The sequence below is a fragment of the Leucoraja erinacea genome, chromosome 1 (assembly GCF_028641065.1).
Source record: "Leucoraja erinacea ecotype New England chromosome 1, Leri_hhj_1, whole genome shotgun sequence".
Classification (NCBI taxonomy): domain Eukaryota; kingdom Metazoa; phylum Chordata; class Chondrichthyes; order Rajiformes; family Rajidae; genus Leucoraja; species Leucoraja erinaceus.
The window spans coordinates 73142909-73169262 of NC_073377.1; the positions used below are offsets into that span (position 1 = coordinate 73142909).

At 44.6% G+C, this 26354-nt stretch overlaps 1 protein-coding gene across 7 annotated transcripts in view; it reads left to right on the forward strand.

The window, feature by feature from the left end:
- The window catches only part of pds5a (PDS5 cohesin associated factor A), a 185147-nt gene that overhangs the window by 4532 nt on the left and 154261 nt on the right, over positions 1–26354 (forward strand). For 4 of the 7 annotated variants that reach the window (XM_055637378.1, XM_055637394.1, XM_055637400.1 and 1 more), the window contains exon 2: positions 6148–6299. In XM_055637378.1, coding sequence (XP_055493353.1) covers positions 6148–6299 — 152 coding nt within the window. Of the gene's footprint in view, positions 1–4547; positions 5457–6147; positions 6300–26354 lie in introns of those variants that run through there. The other 3 variants (XM_055637404.1, XM_055637411.1, XM_055637387.1) reach the window with 3 other exon arrangements.

A 26354-nucleotide genomic window follows, 5' to 3' on the forward strand; every position in this document is an offset into this window, starting at 1 on the left:
TTTTATATGTTTCTATAAGACACCCCTCATCCTTCTAAACTCCAGTGAATACAAGCCTAGTCTTTTCAATCTTTCCACATATGACAGTCCCACCATCCCAGGGATTAATCTCGTGAACCTACGCTGCACTGCCTCAATCACAAGGATGTTCTTCCTCAAAATAGGAGACCAAAACTGTACGCAATACTCCAGATGTGGTCTTACCAGAGCCCTATACAACTGCAGAAGAACCTCTCTACTCCTATACTGAAATCCTCTTGTTATGAAGGCCAACATTCCATTAGCTTTCTTCACTGCCTGCTGTACCTGCACGCCAACTTTCAGTGACCAGTGTACAAGGACACTCAGGTCTCACTGTACCTCCCCCTTACCTAACCTAACGCCATTGAGATAATAATCTGCCCCCTTGTTTTTGCCACAGAAGTGGATAACCTCACATTTATCTATATTATACTGCATCTGCCATTGCCCACACACTCAACCTGTCCAGGTCACCCTGCAACCTCCCAACATCCTCGTCACAGTTCACACTGCCACCCAGCTTTGTGTCATCCACAAACGTGCCAGTGTTGCTCCTAATTCCCTCTTCCAAATCATTAATATATATGATAAACGGTTGCGGCCCCAACACCGACCCTTGCAGCACTCCACTCGCCACTGCCTGCCATTCTGAAAAGGACCCGTTCACTCCTACTCTTTGCTTCCTGTCTGTCAACCAATTTTCTATCCACGTCAACACCCTACCCCAATACCATGCGCTCTAATTTTAGTCACCAGTCTCCCGTGCGGGACCTTATCAAAGGCTTTCTGAAAGTCTAGATACACTACATTCCCCTTCATCCATTTTACTTGTCACATCCTTCAAAAAATATCGCTCCTTTCTTGAAAAGTGGGATAACATTAGCTATCTTCCAATCCACAGGAACTGATCCTGAATCTATTGAACATTGGAAAATGATCACCAATGCCTCCACTATTTCTAGAGCAACCTCCCTGAGGACCCTGGGATGCAGTCCATCAGGCCCCGGGGATTTATCATCCTTCAGTCCCATTAGCTTACCCAATACTATTTCTCGTCTAATAAAGTTTAATCACCATCCTTTTAATTCAATGGCATAATCATCCTTAAAATCTCTTCTATTAGTTAGGTTTAGTTTACTGTTGTCACGTGTATCGTAGTACAGTGAAAAACTTTTGTTTCCGTGCTATCCGGTCAAAGAAAAGACTAGTGGGAATTTATATGACGAGTAATTCAACTAACCAGCCAAATGAATATGATAGCTAAACTTCACATCAAAGTTTGGATAAATTGTGATGAATGACTCAAACCCTAATTCCCAATGCATTTCACGGCCAACAAAAGATACCGTGAGTGCGATGGAATACTCTCCTCTTTAACCAATCAATCCCATTCTTGCAGCACTCAAGAAATACATTGTCATCCAGGAAAAACCATTCCACTTGATTGTTATCACCATTCAAGTTGAAGCCCCCCCCATCATCAAAGCAGTTTTCTTTGAAAAGCATACCCTCCCCCCCAGACTCAAAGGACAAATGCATTTAGTATGTAGAAACACCAAAATTTCCTTTCTAGGTCACATACTAACTTCACCTGAAAACATACTATTTCCTTGCCAAGGGCAAGTAAAAATCCTGGCGGTTCCTTCTGTCCAGCACTATGGGAAAGCCCTTCACAATATGGCTGCAGTAAGTTATGAAGGTTCTCATTATCTTCTCAAAGAAAATGAAAGGTGATCAATAACTACTGATATTGTCACCATGAATGAGTAATAATGTTTCTGTACTGGCATAAGCATTCGCTTGTTCTGGGTTCTCTTCCTAAAGGGAATCAATGTTTCCTACATTGGAGGTATATGCATATCCCAGGGCTGCCAACTCTCACGCTTTGAGCGTGAGACTCACGCCCTCAAGCAAACTCTCACGCCCTCACGCTCATCAGAAATTTCTCACACTCAGTGGTGAGAAATTTTGTGATCAACGAAAATTTCAAAACTCGGATAAACTGCATGGTCCGCGGGTGTTGGAGAGCAGGGGCTGCGGGAGGGATGGGAGCAGAACCAGCGGCGGGAACAGATGCGAGGAGCCGGGACTTGCGATGTGTTTGCGGCGCTGTCGAGTGTTTGCGGCGCTGCGAGTCGCTCGCTGCAGCTCTGGCCATGGAACACTCCGGACAGTGCGAGTGTCCCGGGCCGCGGAGCCGTCGGAAGCGTTGCGCAGCTGCCGCTGCCGCGAGAGTCTCTGTGCCGAAGGGACAGACTCTCAAAGGGAGGTGGAGAGAGAGAGAGGGGAAAGGATGACAGAGAGACAGTGGGGGGAGAGACAGTGGGGGTGAGCGTGAGGAGAGAGAGAAGAGGGAAAGGGGGGAGAGGGGGAAGAGAGAGAGGGGGAAGAGAGAGAGAGGGTGAGGGGTTGGAGAGGGTAGGAAAGAATGGGAGAGAGAGGGAGAAGAGAGAGAGGGGTGGTAAAAGAGAGAGGGAGACAGATAGAGAGACAGAGGGGAGAGGGGAGAGAGAGCCAGGGGAAGAGTGAGGTGGGAGGGAGAAATGGGGAGAGAGAGATGAGAGAGGGGGGGGGGGAAAGAGAGAGAGGTGAGAGGAGAGACAGAAAGAGAGGGGAGAGTGTGTAGAGAGGGGAGAGGGGGGAGATAAAGAGGGAGGGCGGGAGAGATAGAGAGCGAGGGAGGGAGAAAGAGGAGAGAGGGGGGTGAGAGGGGAAGTGAGGGAGAGAGAAGAGGGGAAGAGAGAAAAGAGAGAGAGGGGGAGAGTTAGGGGAAAGAGAGGGGAGAGAGAGTGTTAGGGGAAAGAGATGGGAGATGGGAGAGGGGGGAGAGAGAGGAGAGGGGGCGAGAGAGAGGGTGAGAGTGAGGTGGTAGGGAGAGAGGGGAAAGAGAGAGAGGAGAGAGAGGGGGGGCAGAGAGAGACAGACACAGGGGAGAGCGTCAGACAGAGACAGAGAGAAAGGAGAGAGGGGGGGGGAGGAGGAGAGAGAGGGAGGGGAGAGAGGGGGAGAGAGAGAGAGAGGGGGAGGGGAGAGAGAGAGAGAGAGAGAGAGAGAGAGAGAGAGAGAGAGAGAGAGAGAGGGGAGAGAGAGAGGGGGAGAGAGAGGGGAGAGAGAGAGAGAGAGAGAGCAGAGAGAGGGAGAGAGGGGGGAAAGAGAGGGAGAGAGGGAGAGAGAGGGAGAGAGAGAGAGAGAGAGAGAGAGAGCGAGAGAGAGAGGGGGAGAGAGAGAGAGGGGAGGGAGAGGGAGAGGGAGAGGGGGATAGAGAGGCAGGGCTGCCAACTCCCATGCATTGAGCGTGAGAATCACGCATTTCACCAAATTCTCACGCTGATCACAAATTTCTCTCGCTCTGTTGTGAGAAATTCTGTGATCAACGAAAATTAAAAAACTCATATCAACTGCATGGGCCGCGGGTGTTGGAAGCAGAGGGATGGAAGCAGAAGCAGCGGCGGGGACAGATGTGGACGGGGAGCGGGGCTGGAGAGTGTTTTCGGACTGGCGAGTTGCTCACTGCAGCTCCGGCCATGGAGCAGCCTCAGTGCAAGAGTCCCGGGCCGTCGGAGGCGTCGAAGCGTTGCGCCGCTGCCGTGAGAGTCTCTGTGCCAAATTTGTCCAGGTGACCGGCATGGATCAGGCTGTGGCTCGGTGCATCCTGGAGGACAACCAGTGGCTGCTGGAAGTAAGTACCAAGTACTGGGTAGATACGGTGGAAGATAGTGGACTTCAAATGGGGGTGGTTGGTGAAAGCATCCTGTTTGCCTGCTAGATTTTCACTTATTGTAACTGCAGGAAAAATGTTCCCGGTGTTGGGGATGTTCAGACCCATAGGTCACAGTTTAAGAATAAAGGGGGGGGGGGGGCAGTTAGGACTGAGATGAGAACAAACTTTCTTCACGCAGAGAGTTGTGAATCTGTGGAATTCTCTGCCACAGAAGGCAGTGCAGGCCAATTCACTGGATGTTTTCAAGAGAGAGTTACATTTAGTTCTTAGGGTTAACGACATCAAGGGATATGGGGAAAAACATGAAAGAGGTACTGATTTTAGATGAATAGACATTATCATATTGAATGGCAGTGCTGGCTCGGAGGGCCGATGGCCTATTCCTGCACCTATTTTCTATGTTTCTATGCTTGAGTATATGGCAATAAAACTCGATCACTTGATTTTGAAGCATTCATGTATGGTGGAGGTATAATGTAGTCATAGAGTGATACAGTATGAAAACAGGCCCTTCGGTGCAGCTTGCCCACACCCGCCAACATGTCCGAGCTACGCCACCTGCTTTTGGGCCATACCTCCAAACCTATCCTATCCATGTATCAGTCTAACTTTTTCTTACATGTTAGAATGGTCCCTGCCTCAATTACCTCCTCTGGCAGGCAGCTTGTTCCATACACCCATCACCCTTTGTGTGGATAAAGTTACCCCTTAAAAAGTTACCTCTTAAAATTACTTCATACAAAAAACATTGAAATCATACTTCTACAGTGCACTAAAACATGATTTTAATACATCAAATTTCAAAAAGTTCCTGCCCTGGGAGGGGGAGACACCCTTCTTTCACACCCTCTCCCCACTCGGTTGCTCCACTCCCTCACCGGGTACCCCCAAGGCCAGTGATCAGTGGTCGCACAGCCTCCCCCCTTTCAAAAATGCTCCAATCCAATTTAAAGCATATGTATTGCATTCAAGTGTAAGTTAAAAGCTACAGCATGCACCATATTGCACAATTTCAAGCTGAAAAATGCAAATGTTCCGTACCAAAGGGAGGGGGACACTCTCCTCCCCGCCCCCGTCGCTATACTCCCTCGGGCTTGGTCTCTCGCAATTTCTCACTCCCAACTCTCACCCAATGTTGGCAGCCCTGATATCCTAAGCAAGGCTTATTCATTCCTTACCAAAATAATCTATGCCAAGTGATTATATGCTCATTTCCCATTATGGGATCAATTTCTGGGTGGAAAGAAATTGCATCTGCAAAAGAAAAACGTAAGATTTTTTCACTGGACCCGTATTTTCTTGGTTGAAAGACTATCGTGAACTTGCAAGGATTTGATTTCAAAATGACAAAGACATTCTCCTTATCTCACATCTAACGGAAGGGCATTGATGTGAAATGTTATGTATCTCTCGGCAGATTCAGCTTGAGTTAAATATTCGCGGCATTTTCTGACCCGGAGATGTCGTTGGCAGCGCCTGCACATCTGGCTGCCTTCGGTAGGCGTCGCTACCGCTGCCTTTGGCCTGAGCCGCTGTTCGGGTGCGGCGACGGCTGCTCCTCCAGGGCAGGTGGCGCTCTCCTGCTTGGGTCCGTGTGGCGCGTTGCGGCCGCTCTGTCCGTTGTTCCCCGGCGCTGTCCTGCTGCCGCCGCTCGGTGCGACTGTGCGAAACTATTGCTCCCTGGATAGCTGAGAGGTCTGGCGTGATCCATGAGGTGAGTGCAGCTGCCAGCGCCGGCAATAGGCCCGCTGCGAGGCTCCCGCTCTCCTCCCCCTGATTAATTCACAGCTCGAGAGGTACGGACGGTGCGGGGAGTGAAGGCCAGGCCGAGCCGAACGGCCGCCGCTCTTATTAAGAAAAAATACAATCTACCGCAGAGTAGCAAAGTTCTGAAGCCAAAACAAGTCGGCGAATCGATCAGTTTTGCGCCTCGACCTGCTCCCCATTTCTTACAATTTGTGGCGGGATATTCGCAAGTATTTTCCGAATTCCTCCTCCCCACCCCCTTCCGCGCCGCCATGAAGTTGTAAATAAATGAAGGGCGGACGGAACGGGGAATGAGGAGGCTTTGCTGCAGCCGCCCTGAAGACGCCGTGTTGTCGCTGGAGCCCCGGCATCGAGGCCTAGCTTCCTAGGCCCAAAAAGCAGGCGGGTGGCGGGCGCGAGAACTTTTTTTTGTAGCTGCGGGTTGGGCGCATGTCGTTTGTTTCTTCCTGCACGAACTAAATAAGCTTTTAATCAGTTCTCTTGTTCCCCTCCCCGGCACGGGGTATCTTTTGTACGGGAAAGAAGTCGCGGGTCGGCCGTATAATTGTTTTCTCTTTGAATTATTATTTGATTCTAAAAAAGAGTGCAGAGAGGGTAAAAAAGCTTCTGAGTAACATTTTAAACTTGTGTGTGACCAGCAGAGGCCGGTAGTGATCTACAGAAAGGGAAAAATCGAAGGATGGCTTTCCCACAGCCAAAACCTGCCGATGGAAAAATTATAATATACCCTCCTGGTGTTAAGGAAATTACTGACAAGATATCCAACGATGAATTGGTCAAAAGGCTAAAGGTATGGTCGGATGTTTATGTATTCATTAAAAAAAAAATGTTTGTGGACTGCTTGTCAAAGGATGCTTCAGTCACTGAACACGGGAAATGTTGAAAAACTTGGCCAGGCTGTTCAATAATCTATGAAGAACTTGAAATCGGTGTCACTTTCCCGATTTGCTGATAAATCTGAAACAAGGTCCCGACCCAAAGCGTCACCTACTCATTTTTTTTCCAGATATGCTGTCTGGCCCACTGGATTACTCCAGCATTTTGTCTCTTGGCATTATTCCTGTTATTGACACTTTCTGGAATATATTGAAATGTCACAAACTATTTCATGAACAATATCGGCAAAATTCAATGCAGAATTACTGGTATTTGACATTTGTTTAAAGATTTACATTTTAAGAAATTTCATGCAAGAGGTGTGAGTGTTTATGGAGGTTATTCCAGAGTTTGTCAACTTAATGTACAGCCATGAACGATGAAGATATTAAAATCAGAGTTGTTCATTGGAGGTCGTATCTTGTGGAGAGTAGGGTGCATTGTATTGCAGCAGTGGTTTACGAAAAGATTCAAGGCCCTGTCCCACGGTACGAGTTCATTCCAAGAGCTTTCCCGAGTTTAAAAAAGAATCAAACTCGTGGTAAGCACGGAGAATGAACGTAGCGAGTACGTCGGAGCTCTGGGACGTCTCTTAGCGGCTCGTAACGCTAACGGCAGGTACTCGGGAAGACTAGCTAATGGCAGGTATGCTCGGGAAGACTCATCAAGATTTTTCAACATGTTGAAAAATGTCCTCGAGAGCCCCGAGTACCGATGCGGCCATTACCATAATTTTCCGAGTTCTAATCAGGGCAAACTCGGGAGAGCTCTTGGAATGAACTCGTAACGTGGGACAGGGCCATTAGGAAATCTGAATTAGATCTGCCTGTTTCTTTTCAAATGCTATTTTGCCTATGTAATATTTCCATAAATTTGGTGTTATGACATTAATTAATTAAAGAGAAGAGTGACATGCGTTGGGAGGGGAGGTGGGGGGGAGAGTAGCATCTCCGGAGGTGCTTGAAAGCAATAATTTGCATTTTTAAATAGAAGCATTGCTCAGCAAGAGACAATATTGGATCAATGAGCTTCGGGAAAGTGGGACAATATAGATTGGACATGGGCACCAAAGATCTGGATGTCCTCAAGATTATGGGTGGGTAGGATGTGCGTGGCAAGCTCAGTATGCATTACTATATGCAAATCTAGAGATTAAAAATGCATTGGATAATGTAAATATTGTTTTATAGTTGTTGAAATATGGCAGGAAATTTCATAAATATGTTTTTATGTGCTTCTACAATTCTCTTTTGCCATTAACCTGATAATTTTGTTGAAGTTAAATGTTTTTGATGGAAAAATCTCGTTTTTTCTCTCTCCCCGCATCGGGTGTAACCTTGTATGGATAGTCACAGTAATATCTTGATTTATTTTTCAAAAATAGCAGTGAAATGCAGAATTGGGAACATAGATATTTTTTAAGGTATTAGAATTGAAAACATTGGACATTCCTTGGTATTATGGAGAATTGCTGCCACTGGTTAACTTTGATTAACTGTTGCTGTATTATCTACTTTGCTGCTATATTGGTATGGGCTAGCCAAGCAACCAACAACTGGAAAGAGTGCAGAGAAGATTTATGAGTATGTTGCCAGGACCTGAGGGGCTGAGCTACAGGGAGAAGTTGGGCAGGCTAGGACTATATTTCTTGGAGCGCAGAAGGCTGAGGGGTGATCTTAGAGAGATGTGTAAAATCACAAGGGAAATAGATAGGGTGGATGAACAGTCTTTTACCCAGACTAATGGAATTAAAAAAAACAAAACAGAGGACATGGGTTCAAGGTGAGAGGGGCAAGATTTAATAGGGACTTAAGGGGAAACCATTTTTCACTATGAGTGTGGTGGGTATGTGGTACAATCTGCCAGACAGATACTGTAACAACTTTTAAAAGATACTTGGACAGGTACATGAATAGGAAAGGTTTAGAGGGATGTGGTTCAAATGCAGTCAAATAGGACTAGCTTAGATGGGGCACCTTGGTTGGCATGGAGAAGTTGGGCTGAATGGCTTTTTTTCCCGTGCTCTACGACTATAACTGACTTCTAGTGCTGTTTGTGTGGAGTTTGCATTTTCTCCCTGTGACCATGTTTGTTTTGTCGCATCGGCCAAAAGATATGTGGGTTGGTTGGATAATTGGCCACTGTAAATTGTGTAAAGTGTGTAGATAAATTATAGAATCTAGAGAGGAATTATAAATTATAGGATCTATTTATTGTGTACAGGGCTCTCGCTGAACTTTTTTTCCCTGTTGCCAGCCAGGCAACCTCGGCAGCATTTTAGGTTGCCAAATGACAGATTAGGTGGTCATTTAAGACGGCTTGCATGGCGCGTGTGATAATGTGCTCGGACGAAGTGTGTAGTTACCAATCGGAATTATGGTCAATGAAGCATTCACATATTATTTCTGCTTCAAATAAAGTCACAAACTAAACATGTTCACCAATCAAGACATGATATATACCACAATGACATGCAGCAAAATTATAATATAGAATCGCATCTCTTTTTACACGTTGCAATAAATGCAATTTCTATTATTTCTTTTCACTTCCAAACAAAAATCTGGTTGGATTATTCAGTGTATGATCAACCTCGGTGTGATCATGTGCAGGCTTGGCGATCGCTTCGCACAACACCTACACTCGGTTCACAATAACCAACCTCATCTCCCGGTGGATCAGCACTTAAACTCCCCCTCCCAATCCGAATCCGACCTTTCTGTCCTAGGCCTCCTCCATGGCCAGAGTGAGGCCCACTGCAAATTGGAAGAACATCACCTCAAATTTCGCTTGGGTAGTTTTCACCCCAGTGATATGAACATTGGCTTCTCCAATTTTAGGTAGTCCTTGCTTTCTCCCTCCTTGTCCTCCCATTCCCAGCTCTCCCACAGCCTACTGTTTCCGCCTCTTCCTTTCTTTCCCCCCCCCCCCCCCACCCCTCCGACATCAGTCTGAAGAGTGGTCTTGACCCGAAACGTCGCCCATTTCCTTCGCTCCATAGATGTCGCCTCACCCGCTGAGTTTCTCCAGCAATTCTGTTTACCCATTCACACAAGTTCTTTTATCCCACTTTCCTCACCCACTCCCTACACATTAGGGGCAATTTTACAGAGACAAGTTAACCTACAAAGCCAATGGGATGTGGGAGGAAACCCACACACTTGCTGGGAGAATGCGCTAATTCAACACAGACAGTGCCCGAGGACAGGATCGAACACAGATCTCTGATGCGTGAGGAAGCAAGTCCACCAGCTGTGCCACTATATTTTATTTTCCAACACACAACAAATTATACGTTGATAACTTTTGTTACTAAAAAAAAAAGAAACTATCCATTTTCAGTCTAAAATCTCTAAGTGACACTATGTCCCCCTTTACAGCTACTGTATGTTGTAATTCAGTTCAAGACTATGGGGCAGTACATTGGTCATAAAGTTGCTGCCTAAAATTGCCAGAGGCCTGGAATTGATCCTGAATATGGGTGCTGTCTGATGGAGTTTGCTCCTTTTCCCTTTGAGCGCATGGGTTTTCTCCGGGTGCTCTTGTTTCCTTCCACATTCCAAAGTTGTGCAGGAACTTTTTTCAGACCCAACCCAATATTTTCCTTTTGACTTGAGATTCTGTCTGACCTGTTGAGTTACTCCAGCTTTTTGTGCCTATCTTCAGTTTAAATCAGCATCTGCAGTTCCTTCCTTCCTATACACACGATACTATACGATAGAACTTTATTAATCCTAGGAGGTAAATTCTATAGATATATTTATATACATATATTCATATATAAATATACACTGTTTTGTTTTCTCGTTTATAACATTGTTTACAGAGTACTAAGTTTACATATTCTGTTGTGCTGCTGCAAGTAAGGATTTCATTGTTCTAACTGAGACGTGAGAGAATAAAACGCTCTTGACTCTTCGGTGGTCGGCGTGGACTCAGTGGGCCGAAGGGCCTGTTTCCACGCTGTATCTTTAAACTAAAAACACTAAAACTAGAGGAAATGTAAAGAAGTCTCTAACTGAAATGTCACCCAATTTCTTCTATCCAGAGATGCTGGCTTCTCCATGGAGCCCCCCCCCCCCCCCCGCACAATTAAAGCATGGAATAATCTTCACCCTACCATAGTTTCCCCACCAGACGCAATTAAATTTAAGGTAGCTCTTTTTTCCCAAGAGCCCATTTTTGCTTAAGTCAAGAGTCAAGAGAGTTTCATTGTCATGTGCCCCAGATAGGACAATGAAATTCTTGCTTGCTGCAGCGCAGCAGAATATGTCCAGTGTGTCTATATACCATAGACCATATATATATATATATATATATATATATATATACATACACAATTAATAAACAGATAAAGTGCAATAAGCTGTTATTTTTTGGAGTTTGGTAGTGGTGGGTTAAGTTCCATTTGGAATACTTTTGGAGGGCCAGGAAACCAGGAAGCAAGAGTTACTCCAGCCCCAGGGAGTGATTCTGCGTTGGTTTTCAGTGGTCACGGTGAGGCGGCGACCAGACTGCAATGACGGCCAGATCTCCCACAATGCAAAGGGAGGGAGAAAGTGCCCAGCGCCGACCAGTTGCCGTTGCAGTGTGCATGTGCTGGGCGGCCGATGATTCAGATTCAGATTCAATTTTAATTGTCATTGTCAGTGTACAGTACAGAGACAACGAAATGCAGTACAGAGACAACGAAATGCAGATGCGCTGGCCATGGTTGTGCGCATGTGCAGGGGAAAGGTTGTGCTGGCCGTAGCAGTGCGCATGTGCAAGGCGGCCTGCCGTGCCGGCGGATGAGGAGCGGACGGAGAGCAGAGACCTGGCGGCCTGGACACGGATATGGATGGCGGGCGGAGACGGAATGGCAGAGAGAGAGATGGAGAGGGGAACCGCTCAGAGTTGCTTGCCAAGCCGGGCAAAATGGGACGGCTGTTAGGTTGCCCGACGGCACTTTAGGTCACCATTGGCAACCGGGCAACCGCTAATTTCGAGCCCTGGTGTATATATGGTCAATGCACACACTGAACTTTAATCTTCCGTTTTATGTTTACATATTCTGTTGTGCTGCAGTAAGTAAGAGTTTTGGTGTCCTATCTGGGACACATGACAGTAAAACTCTCTTGACTCTTGGAATTGATGGGAAGTCCAAAATAAGTTAGGGTAGCATTAATGTGCATATGGTTGCTTGATGTTCAGTGCAGACTCAGTGGGCCAAAGAGCCTGTTTTCATGTGCATTTCTTTAACTTTGATTTCATGCTCAATTTACCAACATTAACTTACTATATGGTGTGCGTAGTGAACAAATGCAATATATTGTTTTATTGTAATGATTTGGCTCTTACACTTGAAAATATTGTTCAGAGATTTAATTGACTTGATAGCAGAAAGCCGAAGGTGATGGTGGAAAATTATTTTTCAGACTGGGGCCTTCTGGCCAGTGGTGTCTCTCAGGAGTCACCGCTAGTCTCATTGTTATTTGTTATCTATATCAATGATTTGAGTGAGAATGTGCAAAGATGGTTAGTAAATTTGCAGATATCACTAAAACTTCTGTTGACAGTGAAGAAGGTTATTGACAAGGTTAATTCAGATAAGTGCGACGTGTGCCATTTTGAACTGTCAAACCAGTTTTATGGAATTGGGTAGAAGACTGAAAAGCAGGACCTGCAGGTTTGGTTCAGTACCTCGTGCTAGTGAAGGTAAGAATAGGTAGAGAATGGAGTGACTGTGGAGCATGGGAGGATCAGATATCTGGATCATGGGATCTCTTATGACAGTTGCTAAACTGGAGTGGGACCAACATCTTAAAGAGGATGTCACGGCTTGACGGGTTCAGATGACACAATGGATAGGTGGGTGCGACTGGGAGGTTGTCGTGACTGAAACTGAGGACTGGCAGATGCTAGGAGCATGAGAATGCAGAGGGGTGACTTGAACAGGATGTCACGGCTGTGGATGACACAAAGTGGGGGCAGTGTGAACTGAGGAGCATGCTATGAGGCAGATGAAAGTTGTTAATGTGGGATGAAGTTTAATGTGGTGAGGTTATCCACTTTGATATAAAAAACAGGAAGGCAGATTACTATCTAAATGCCATCACGTTGGGAAAAGGAGAAGTACAACAGGATCTGGGGGGTCCTTATTCATCAGTCTATGAAAGTAAGCATGCAGGTACAGCAGGCTGTGAAGAATGCAAATGGCATGTTGGCCTTTATAACAAGAGGAGTCGAGTATAGGAGCAAAGAGGTCCTTCTGCAGTTGTACAGGGCCCTAGTGAGACCACACCTGGAGTATTGTGTGCAGTTTTGGTCCCCTAATTTGAGGAAGGACATTCTTACTATTGAGAGAGTGCAGCGTAGGTTACACGGTTAATTCCCGGGATGGTGGGACTTACATATGCTGAGAGAATGGAGCGGCTGGGCTTGTACACTCTGGAGTTTAAAAGGATGAGAGGGAATCTTATTGAAACATATAAGATTGTTAAGGGTTTGGACACGCTAGATGCAGGAAACATGTTCCCGATGTTGGGGGAGTCCAGAATCGGGGGTCGCAGTTTAAGAATAAGGGGTAAGCCATTTAGAGCGGAGATGAGGAAATACTTTTTCTCACAGAGAGTTGTGAGTCTGTGGAATTCTCTGCCTCGGGTGGAGGCCAGTTTTCTGGATACTTTCAAGTGAGAGCTAGATAGGGCTCTTAAAGATAGCGGAGCCAGGGGATATGGGGAGAAGGCAGGAACAAGGGTAATGAGGAAGGGTTAGTTAGCAGTTTTGTTATGCGTGGCCCCTTGGGCAAGAGTGACCATAATATGGTTGAGTTCTTCATTAGGATGGAGAGTGACATTGTTAATTCAGAAACAAGGGTTCTGAACTTAAAGAAAGTTAACTTTGAGGGTATGAGACGTGAATTGGCCAAGATTGACTGGCAATTGATTCTTAAAGGGTTGACGGTGGGTATGCAATGGAAGGCATTTAAAGACTGCATGGATGAACTACAACAATTGTTCATCCCAGTTTGGCAAAATAATAAATCAGGAAAGGTAGTGCATCCGTGGATAACAAGGGAAATCAGGGATAGTATCAAAACAAAAGATGAAGCGTACAAATTAGCCAGATAAAGCAGCCTACCAGAGGACTGGTAGAAATTCAGAGTCCAGCAGAGGAGGACAAAGGGCTTAATTAGGAAAGGGAAAATAGATTATGAAAGAAAACTGGCAGGGAACATAAAAACTGACTGCAAAAGTTTTTATAGATATGTGAAATGAAAGAGATTAGTTAAAACAAATGTAGGTCCCTTGCAGTCAGAAATAGGTGAATTGATCATGGGGAACAAGGACAAGGCAGACCAATTGAATAACTACTTTGGTTCCGTCTTCACTAAGGAAGACATAAATAATCTGCCGGAAATAGCAGGGGGCCGCGGGTCAAATGAGATGGAGGAACTGAGTGAAATCCAGGTTAGCCGCGAAGTGGTGTTAGGTAAATTGAATGGATTAAAGGCCGATAAATCCCCAGGGCCGGTTAGGCTGCATCCCAGAGTACTTAAGGAAGTAGCCCCAGAAATAGTGGATGCGTTAGTGATAATTTTTAAAAACTCTTTAGATTCTGGAGTAGTTCCTGAGGATTGGAGGGTAGCTAATGTAACCCCACTTTTTAAAAAGGGAGGGAGAGGGAAAACGGGGAATTACAGACCAGTTAGTCTAACATTGGTAGCGGGGAAACTGCTAGTCAGTTATTAAAGATGGGATAGCAGCACATTTGGAAAGTGGTGAAATCATTGGACAAAGTCAGCATGGATTTACGAAAGGTAAATCATGTCTGACGAATCTTATAGAATTTTTTGAAGATGTAACATAGAGTGGATAAGGGAGAACCAGTGGATGTGTTATATCTGGACTTTCAGAAGGCTTTCGACAAGGTCCCACATAAGAGATTAGTATACAAACTTAAAGCACACGGTATTGGGGGTTCAGTATTGATGTGGATAGAGAACTGGCTAGCAAACAGGAAGCAAAGAGTAGGAGTAAACGGATCCTTTTCAGAATGGCAGGGAGTGACAAGTGGGGTACCGCAAGGCTCAGTGCTGGGACCCCAGCTATTTACAATATATATTAATGATTTGGACGAGGGAATTGAATGCAACATCTCCAAGTTTGCGGATGACACGAAGCTGGGGGGCAGTGTTAGCTGTGAGGAGGATGCTAGGAGGCTGCAAGGTGACTTGGATAGGCTGGCTGAGTGGGCAAATGCATGGCAGATGCAGTATAATGTGGATAAATGTGAGGTTATCCACTTTGGTGGCAAAAACAGGAAAGTAGACTATTATCTAAATGGTGGCCGATTAGGAAAAGGGGAGATACAACGAGACCTAGGTGTCATGGTACACCAGTCAATGAAAGTAGGCATGCAGGTGCAGCAGGCAGTGAAGAAAGCGAATGGTATGTTAGCATTCATAGCAAAAGGATTTGAGTAGAGGAGCAGGGAGGTTCTACTGCAGTTGTACAGGGTATTGGTGAGACCACACCTGGAGTATTGTGTATAGTTTTGGTCTCCTAATCTGAGGAAAGACATTCTTGCCTTAGAGGGAGTACAGAGAAGGTTCACCAGACTGATTCCTGGGATGTCAGGACTTTCATATGAAGAAAGACTGGATAGACTCGGCTTGTACTTGCTAGAATTTAGAAGATTGAGGGAGGATCTTATAGAAACATACAAAATTCTTAGGGGGTTGGACAGGCTAGATGCAGGAAGATTGTTCCCGATGTTGGGGAAGTCGAGGACAAGGGGTCACAGTTTAAGGATAAAGGGGAAATCCTTTAGGACCGAGATGAGAAAAACATTTTTCACACTGTGAGTGGTGAGTCTCTGGAACTCTCTGCCACAGAAGGTAGTTGAGGCCAGTTCATTGGCCATATTTAAGAGGGAGTTAGATGTGGCCCTTGTGGCTAAAGGGATCAGGGGGTATGGAGACAAGGCAGGTACAGGATACTGAGTTGGATGATCAGCCATGATCACATTGAATGGCGGTGCTGGCTCGATGGGCCGAATGGCCTACTCCTGCACCTATTGTGACATTACAAACGGTTCGTATAGTGAGGCTATCTAGAAAATAGGTTCAGGAGGAGGCCATTCGGCCCTTCAAGCCAGCACCGCCATTCATTGTGATCATGGCTGATCGTCTCCGATCAGTAGCCCGTGCCTGCCTTCTCATCATTAAGGGCACTAACCAAGGACATTGGGACCAAACATAAGTTTCCAGCATCTGCAGTTCCCTGTTTCTCCATAGAAGTTGGAACGTTATGTCAGGGCTCTCGCTTAACCTTTTTTCCCTGTTGCCAGCCGGGCTACCTTGGCAGCTTTTTAGGTTGCCAAATGACAGTTTAGGTGGTCATTTAAGATGGCTTGCATGATGCGTGCGATAATGTGCTCGAACAAAGTGCGAATTATCTCCAGTCGGAATTATGCTAAATGAAGCATTCACATATTATTTCTGCTTCAAATAGTCACAAACTAAACATATTCACCAATCAAGACATGATATATACCACAATGACATGCAGCAAAATTATAATCTCAACTCTTTTTACACATTGCAATTAATGCAATTTTTATTCTTTCTTTCCACTTCCAAACAAAAATGTGGTTGGATTATTCAGTTTATGATCAACTTGTGTCAATAAATCCTGGACCATGATAACATATATGCTTAACCATGCATACTACGGATTGACGCAAGCATGTTTTCTGTGAAGGACCGAAAATTATCATGACATGACCATAGCATGGGTCGTTATTGCTATTTGTACTGAAACACTCTCGCTTCCCACATAATTTATCCACAACAAAATATCCAGGTTGCAAGGAATTTTCTAAAGGCATTTTATGATAATAGCTGTTAAAACTCACTATAACCATCTGACAGGTTAAACATTACACTAACTGACAAGAGATGGCCAAAGGACATAAATGCAGCAAATGTTCTTTTGATAATATATGTAAAGGTGTCAACACGCCACATTACCGGACATTCAGATTAGATGTATGTGTCGTGAACAGCAATGAAGATACCCAGTTTGTAAGCAACAAATTAAAAACAAATTGTTGATAAGCGCTTTTTCCATCATTCCAACTTCAGAATTAATGTTAAAATTTCAACTGAAATATCTCCTGACCAAATTTGTGATGTATATGACTGACTGTAGAAGTAAAACCTGGATAAATCAAACGTATAGTTGTGAATGTTGCTCATTAAATAACTACAGTACTGATACTCCATATTAAGAGCATTGATTTGCCGTTAAAATGAATTCTGTAATAACGTGTCAACGGTAGCTGTGACAATCGAACACTGCGGTTTCAATGTTTCACGCGTTCACAATTTAATTAATCCATCTTTATGTATTAAAACAAATAATAACATTGGGTACTCAACCATATTTGATTGCATTCCGTTATCAAACATAGTCAATGTTCGCTCTGAAGACATTTGCAACACAATAGGGTGGGGGGGGGGAATCAGTGCAGGGTGGATAGTGGCGGTGGTAGGGGGGGGGGGGGGGGGGGTTGAGAAGGCAATCGGCGTGGAATGGATGGATTGAGGCAGGGGAATTAGTGCGTGTTGGTTGGAGTAGGTAAAATTGTGAGGGGGGAGCGCGGGGGATGACTGGGTTGAATGGGGGGGGGGAGCAGTGCAGGATGGATGGGGGGGAGCAGTGCAGGATGAACGGGGAGGAGCAGTGTAGGATGGATGGGAAGGGGGGGTCAGTACAGGATGAATTGGGGGCCCAGTGTAGGATTGATGGGGAGTGACGGGAATCAATGCGAGGTGGATAGGGAGATCAGTGCAGGATGAATAGATGGGGAGGGAAAGCAGATGAGGAGGGGAGCACAACGGATGTCAGTGAGGACTGAATAAAGGCAGGAATGGGGATCAGTGCGGGATGGAGAGGACGGGTCTCAGGATAAGGGGGGGTGGAGGGGGGCGTACAAGAGAGAGAGGGGAAGGGGCAGAGGAGGTGGGAAGAAAGGTCAGCGCTCCTCGGACAACACCGGCGCTCCTTGGACAACACCTGTCAGGCACGGAAATCGCTATCAAAATATGGAGGAGACCAGGGGACAGAATATCTTGGCGGCCGTGCGTGCGGCTTCGGAGGCTCAATCCAGCGCTAATTGCAGCTCAACTCTACCTGTCTCGCCTGGTCATGCCTGGACTGATGACATATTTCCCGTAAATCCAGGCAGGGCTGTAGGTTAACCTGGCGGAACAGGCAGAGTTGAGCTGGGTTTAGCGCTGCTTCTCTGCGCTGGCTGTGGGCCTGGGGGCACAGCTTCCATCGGACTCCTGATGTCTCTGGCCACCCCCGGGCATGGGGGGGGGGGGCTCTCGGGTGGGGACGGGGATGGTCCAGTGGCGGTTCGGCAGCGATTGCAGCGCCGGAGAGCCGGGATCGATCCTGGCTGCGGTACAGGTCTGCCAAGAGTATTTTGGCACGTCTCCCTCATCCAACCACCGCGCTCTATTCTCAGTCCCGCCCGCCCCCCCCCCCCCCCCCCCACTTCCGCCTCTGACCGACATCTCCCTCCTCCAAGGGTTTGTTTTGAAAGCGCCATTGGCGGAGTGGCAGGCAGCGGCCGTTATCAGGGCGGGCGGGAGGAGGAGGAGATGGAGCCGCTGTCGCCGCTGCTACTGTGCGGGGCCCATCATTCGCTCCGACCCTCCGTCACGCCAAACTTGGCATCTTTCCCACGCATTACAGCCGTCGACGACACAAAACGTCACGTTCCTTTTCTCCAGAGATGCTGCCTACCCGCTGAGTTACTCCAGTTTTTTGTGTCTATCTTCGGTATAAACCAGTATTTGCAGTGCCAAGCCAGGCAAAAGTACTCGTAGTTTAGATTGCCCGGCGGCACTTTGGGTGGTCAGTGGCACCCGGGAAAGGTGAGGTAGGCTTGCAATTTAAGAGACCGAAGGATGATCTTATACATATGTATCAAATTATGAGGGACAGACAGGCTGAATGCATACAGCCATCTCCCCAGGATTTTGGGATAAAGAATTAGATAGCATCGGTTTAAGGTGAGAAGGGAAAGGTTTAGCAGGAACCTGAAGGGCAGCTTTTTCACACGCAGAATGGTGTGTATGTGGAATGACCTGCCAGAGGAAGTGGTAAAGGCAAGTACTATAACATGTAAAAGACATTCAGCCAGATATGTGAATGGGTAAAGTTTAGAGGGATATGGGTCAAATGCAGGCAAATGGGACTAGAATAAACAGGCATCTTGGTTGGTATGGAATAGTTGGGGTGAAAGGCCTGTCTCTGTGTTGTATGACTGACTGAATTTATTTAACAAATAATAATCATATTGTCTTGTGACTACGCATCGGAAATGGCTGCAAATATTCTTGGCTATCAGTTATCATTCTTCCACAAGGACCAGAGTGTGACCTAATTATCACTTGGCACTGGTTGTTCCACCCTAGGCTGGGGATTTTTCATTCTCCCTCTCACAGGCCATACCAGACCCAGCACTAATATTTAGCCTGATCAAATCCTGGAGCTGGTCCTACTGGCAGAGCAAGCAGACCAATTCACACATTTTTCTCACCAATGCAGTCCCAGGCATGCTGACCATTCCAAATGCTGGTCTTTGCACTATCACAGCAGCTCTGTTGGTCCGTGATTTCACTGTGTTTTCTGTAGATTTAAATAACACCAAAACACTTTGTATACATACAGTTTAATTACCCCCCCACTCACTCATTTTTCCGCCTCCTGCTGGCCAGCCACCATAACGGCTGCTGCCGCCCGGGTCTCCAAAAACGCCGACATTTTTCACATTTTGCTAGCGATTTTCGCTGCTGCTGCCTGGCTATCTTTCACCCCCCCCCCCCCCCCCCCCCCCGGCTCTGTCCATGCTGGCGGAAGGAACAGATCGGCTGCTCCCCCGCTGCTTTTCACCGTCCCTACGAGAGTTTGCACTGTCCGACTGAAATGCCATCATAGCGAATGGGGGATCGGGAAGGCACATCGGTATTCACCCTGTCAAACCGTGCATAAAACGCATTGAGCTCGTCAGGGAGTGATGTTACACCGACATTCGAGCTGCCTCCTGGTTTCTCCTTGTAGGAGGTGATTGCATTCAGGCCCTGCCACAGTTGCCGAACATCTGTCTTGTCCTCCAGTTTGGAGCAGAAGTCCCTTTTGGCCTTTTTGATGGCCTTACCAAGGTCGTATCTGGTCTTCATGTAGGCCACTGTATCATTGGAGGTGAATGTCCTGTGTCTGGACTTCAGGAGAGTGCGGATCTCAAAGTTCATCCAAGGTTTCTGATTGGGAAACACTCGGAAGGTTTTTGTAGGGATGCAGTCCTTCCCACATTTCTTTATGAAGTCTAAAGACTGTGGCATATTCGTTCAAGTCCGTTGCCGAGTCCTTGACCACTGCCCAGTCTACAGACTCCAAACAGTCCTGGAGTTGTTCTTCTGCCCCCTGCCCCGACCAGCTCTGTACTGTCCTCACTTCTGGGGGTGCGCTCTTTAATTGCTGCCTGTAGGCAGGAAGAAGCAGCACCGCGGTATGGTCAGACTTACCGAAGTGAGGGCGAGGGATAGAACGATAAGCATTCTTAATGGTGGTGTAGCAGTGGTCGAGGGTGTATGGTCCTCTGGTGCAGCAGGAGACATGTTGGTGGAAGTTGGGGAGTGATTTCTTGAGGTTCGCCTTATTGAAGTCCCCAGCAATGGTGGTAAATGCCTCGGAGTAAGATGTCTGGTGTTTGTTGACCACGGCGTGCAGCTCCTCCAGTGCCAGACGGACGTCTGCCTGGGGTGGGATGTAGACCGCGGTCAGGATAACGGAGGTGTATTCTCTTGGGAGGTAGAAGGGACGGCACTTCACCGCCAGATGTTCGAGGTGTGGAGAGCAGGAGTTGGACGGGACTGCCACGTCTGAACACCACGCAGAGTTGACCATGAGGCAGACGCCCCCTCCTCTCCCTTTCCCAGATGCCAGTGTACGGTCCATACGGTGGATGGAGAACCCTTCAGGCTGGACCGCTGAGTCTGGGGAGCTGGGGGTGAGCCATGTCTCTGTAAAACAGAACACACAGCATTCCCATAGCTCCCTTTGATAAAGCAGTCTTGCCCTTAAGTCCTCCACTTTGTTTTCAAGGGACTGTACATTAGCCAGTAGGATAGTAGAGAGAGGGGGCTGAAGGCCCCTGCGCTTCATTCTGACCGGAAGTCCTGCCCGACGGCCACGTTGCCGGACACAATGGAGGCTTCCCCTTTGTTTCCAGGTACTGTACTTGCTGTACCTGCTGTTTCTGCGGACCTGCGCTGGAACGGGGATTCCCTCACAGACGGAAGCTCCAGCTCCGTAACGAACAGGGGTTCCCTCAAAGTCGGCAGCTCCAGCTCCGTTGTTCCTGGAAGATCCAGCCCGTCGGCTCTGGGGGTCATCCCGGGGTTTCAAGGTACAGTACCTGTGATCCACAGTCGGGTCGGGAGTTCCACAGCCAGCGTGGGAAAATATAAAGTCCGGAGTTCCCGCACCTGTGGGAGATCGCAAAATTGCGAGAGCCTTGAGGTGCTCCAGCAGCTTGTCCGAAACGGCACTGATTTCTGCCGTTTTTCTGATCCAGGTAAGTTGTTGGAAGTTGTAGTTGAGCCTTTTCTTTTCCGGAGCTCCGCAAAAGTCGCCACAGGCAGGCGCCATCTTACTTCCGGAGACAACCAACATTGTACTGTATCCAGGAGTTTTAACAAAACTATTTGGTTAATGTGTTTTACAAAATTTAGGCCAAATACATGGCTTATGGCATAATGATTGTATGAAGTAACTGGCCCTGATCGTTATCAAAGTGGGCCCTGGTTACCTTGAACTTCCTTGCCATTGGGCCAAGATTCTCACTTTATCAAGACATTTGTATCTTCTATGCAATGCCCATGCCACATTAAAATAATTCACACAGACACCTACTTCACAAATTGAATGGAAGGAAGTCCTCAAAGCCCATTGACTGCCTGAGGGAGAAAGATTTAATTGTGCTTAAAGTGCCGAATCTACCTTTGAAAAAGTAAGCAAAATAAAAGTGCCTTTTTGTTTACTTTTTTTGTGCGCTAATTCTTGGTACAACTTATGGTTACTAAATGAGCCTTTCTGTATGCCAGGGTAGCTTGAATCTACACAGCACTTTGGCTCCTAAGGTTCAGTATTTGATATTACTTCACGCGTTTTATTTACTGTAATTGTTCTAATTTGTGAGCACTCCAGGAGCACAAGCGGTTTGGACTTCGAATTGTCCTAAAAAGTGGTGCAAAACGAATCGATTGCCACTCCTCAGCTACATTTAATTGCAATGGCAACTTGGCTCCTGAAGATGACCCTAATCGGTGAGGGGCATAGTGCAGATTCTTCTTGTTGACAATGTTGACAAAACGATGCCCTTGAGCTCTTTTGCTGCCAGCTGTGTTGCACACTTGCATTTTTCAACAGTCAAAATGCTTTGTGCTTTTGTGAATGCCATTGACATCAATCAACATCGCAAAACAATCCAAAGCTTTTGTAAACAGTTCTAATTTTAAAGCTAATAATTTTGGGTGAGTTATGGATGTGACCTTTTACTGTTTTCTGGGTAGCATGTGATTTCAAAGAAAAACACTTTTTTACAAGTCTGGACTTTTAAAATGTGAACAGATCTGAAAATGGCGTCAAGTGAAGATTGACCTCAAGTGAAGACAAAGCTCTGAGAGCCCGGTCAGACGGCACAGCCCCACCAAGACATCTGATCCTGAGGGTGCACCACTGCCATGTTCTAGAGGATATTCTGCAGAAAGTTGCAGCAACAGAAACTTAACTTTTCAAGGTGAAAACATACAAATCTTCAGAGACTTTCCTGCCGAAGTCGTTAAGAAAAGAGCACTCTTCTCCAAGTCAAGAGCTATCTTGAGGGAGATACCAGATCTCCGATTTGGCCTACTATAGCCTGCCAAATTGCGACTTACTTATAAAGGGGTTGAATCCTTCTTTACTGATCCTGATAAAGCATTTAAGTTTTCCCAGGACACTGTGTGATCTGTCAAGGTATAAGTAATACCTTACTGAGTTTATACTGTGTTTATAATCAATAAGTTGTGAGAAACTTACAGACTTAGTCTGGTAATATGTCAAAATAGTATTAATAGAAATGTTAAGTAATAAGTGCCGCATGTTAGTTACATTTTTTTAATATTCAACTACTTAGTTAGATCCCACTAAGATACTTAACATCTGGAGAATGTTGATTCCCTGACGGATTTAAATATTTTTACGGTTTGTTCTGTTTAGTTCTTATTAACTCCTTAAGGTGTGGAGTTATCCAACATTATCTATTTTACGGAAGTTTTCACTAACGAAGTTTTCACTAACTTAGCCACCGTTGGGTGGTATTCCTATATGCTGTATTTTTTGTTGTTTTTCTTTTTCACTTTCTAAACTCTTTACTAAATATCTCATCTATCTTTACTACTGCACATTTTACTTGGAGATATCTCCGGGGGATAGGGGAAATGGGGGAAGAGTTCACCCACCCAGCATTTAAAGGAAATATTTCAAATAATGTGTTGGACCATTTAATTCAACAGAAACCATGTAATCTTTAAAATGCAAGACAATGTAGCTAGGAAAATTGGGGGGGAAAGGAATCACATTTTGTAGTTGCCCCGTTAATGAGCCAAATTAAAGGGGTAAAATATTAGCCCATTTAAAATCTATTAATACTGATATAATATTTCTTCAGGAGACTCATCTCAAAAATGGAGCTCACAATAGGCTGAAGGGTAGGTGGATTGGACAATTATATCACTACATTTTCTTCCAAAGGAAGAGGACCAGCAATTCCAATTCGTAAAGGTATACCATTCAAACATAAATCCACTATAGCTGATAAGGAATGCAGGTACATTATAATATCAGGTGAATTTTATTCAACTCCATTGACCTTGGTGAATATTTATGCTCCTAACTTTGACAATCCCCAATTTTTTAATAAAATATTTAATAGAATTCCAAACTCTGGTCAGCATAATCTGATAATTGGGGGAGATTTAAATTGTGTATTAGATCAATACTTGGATAAATCTTCACGTCAAAGGAAAAGTACATCAAAATCGAGTGACCTTTTAAACACCTATATAAACACTATATAAGAGACTATGGAGGATTGGCAATCCTTCTGGAAGAGAATACTCTTTCCATTCGATTCGATTTTCCAGCATCTGCAGTTCCTTCTTAAACTTTCTATTCAGGTGTTCATAAAGTTTATACACAAATTGACTATTTCTTGGTTGACGCCAAACTTATCCCTTATACTGTACCTACAATCCAAAATATCACAACATTAGTATTTCGGATCATTGTCCCCTTTTTCAGTAAAATTAGAAGGAATGAATAACAAACAGCCGTTTTGGGGATTTAATCTACAAATACTAACTGAGGCAAGCTGTTGTGACTATCTGAAGCTACAGATGAAAACATTTTTTGAGACAAACGACACACCGGTATTTCTCCATCCTTGCTGTGGGAAACTTTTAAAGCCTATGTTAGAGGCTGTATTATCGCATACCAAGCTTTTCAAAACAAGAAAAATAAGACTGAACAACTGGAATTAGAAAAACAAATAAAACAGTTAGACCTAGAAAATGCGGCTGATCCATCCACTGTAAAACACAATAAGATAGCTGCACTTAAATTCAAATTAAACCAGATTCTGTCAGCAAGAACTATTAGGGTATTTCAATATACTAAACAAAACATTTTTGAATTTGGTGATAAACCACACAAACTACTAGCACGCCAACTTCGCAAATTAGAGAATGATCGTACTATGAACAAAATTAGATCAGAAAAAGGAGATTTGCTTACACTGCCTAAAGATTCTTACAATTCTACCAAACACTATATTCATCAAAAACAACAGTCGATTCTGCAAAGATGGAAAGCTTTCTTGAGAATTGCAATCTCCCATCTCTTACTGAGGGGGAATGGGATGAATTAGGTGCAGAGATAACAACAAAAGACATTGTAGAGACTATTAAATCATTGAAAAGTGGAAAAACACCTGGCCCGGACGGGCTTAATAATGCATTTTATAAAAAATTTAATTATTTAATCTCTCCACGCTTACAAGCACTTTAAATTCATGCATTTAAAGAACAGACTTTACCACGAACTCTTGCTGAATCAACGATTACATTAATTCCAAAAAAATATAAAAATCTCAAGGAGCCTGGATCCTATAGGGCAATAGCTCTTTTAAATACGGATCAGAAGATACTAGCTAAGACTTTGGCTCGTAGATTAAGCCTAGTTATTGGTAAATTAATACATCCAGATCAAACTGGGTTTATACTTGAACGACATTTGTTTTATAATTTGAGACGTTTGTTTAACATAATATATTCGCAGAGAATGCCAAACGAAGATCTAACAATTATTTCTCTAGATGCAGAAAAGGCTTTCGACCAAGTGGAATGGTCTTATCTTTTTACAGTGTTGGAAAAATTCCAATTGGGAGAAAACTTTACTTTATGGGTGAAGCTTTTATATACTAATCTGAAAGCTAGAATATTGACACATCAAATGCTTTCACCTAAATGTTATTTATCTAGGGGTAACAGACAAGGATGTGCTCTCTCCCCAATGTTATTTGCTTTAGCCATAGAACCTCTTGCTGAGAGTATCGGGTCCCATTCAGGCATTTATGGATATAATACCAAATATACCTCGGATAAAATATTGTAGTATGCAGATGATGTACTTTTATACATTACCAATCCCCAAGTTAGTATTCCAAATGTTTTAAACATTATAGAACAATTTGGTTCTTTTTCTGGATACAGAATTAATTGGAATAAAAGTAAAATCATGTCAATAAAAGAACAAGACCCTTCTCAACTCCAACAATTTCCCTTCAGAATCGTTACTGAAAATTTTAGGTATCTTGGAATTTACGTGACTAGAAAGTATTCCTCTTTGTTTAAAATAAACTTCCCACCATTAATTACTAAATTGTATGCCTACATCCAATTTTGGAAAACACTTCCTATCTCCCTTCTTGGTAGATTAAATGCTATAAAGATGATCTTCCTTCTGCAACTTTTATACTTATTCCAATCAATACCGATATATCTCCCTAAAAGCTTTTTTTTTTTTTAAATTGACTCTATTGTCACTAACTTTATTTGGGACTACAAAACCCACCGAATACATAAAAGACATTTGTGCAAATCCAAAGAAAATGGAGGTTCTACCTAACTTTTTTACTACTGGGCAACTAATATTAAATATATAACTTTCTGGTTGGACGATATATGTCAACATGTAAATTGGTTAAAAATGGAGAGTGAAGATTGTTTGCCTTTTTGTATAGGCTCAATCCTCTTATCTCCAATCCATCTGAATAAGTCAGCGTATGAGCAAAATCCGATAATACATAGCACTATCCGTATCTGGAAACAGCTGAAACTCATTCTTAAATTGAGAAATATGTCTCCTTCTTCCTATTGCAAATAATCCCTCGTTTAAACCATCTATTTTAGATGTGTTATTTAATGGAAGAATCTGGGAATCAATACTGTGGGAGACCTCTATCAGAAGAAGACTCTCCTCTTTTCAAGAACTGCAGGAGAAATATGACGAATGCCAATAATTTTTTTAGATATCTCTAACTCCGAGATTACATGAAAACATATAAACAAGACTGTCCTCTTATGAGTCCGGATATGTTAGACGATTGTTTGAATAGACAGGCCGATACAAGTAAGTTGATAATTTACATTTATAACACCCTTCTAAATATTGACTCCACCCTTCTAAATATTGACTCCACCTTCTGAGATTTATAGGCGAGCATGGGAGGACGAGTTGGGTTTACCCATTTCGAAAGATAGGTAGGAAAGCCTACAATACATACATTACTGTTCTTTAAATGCCAG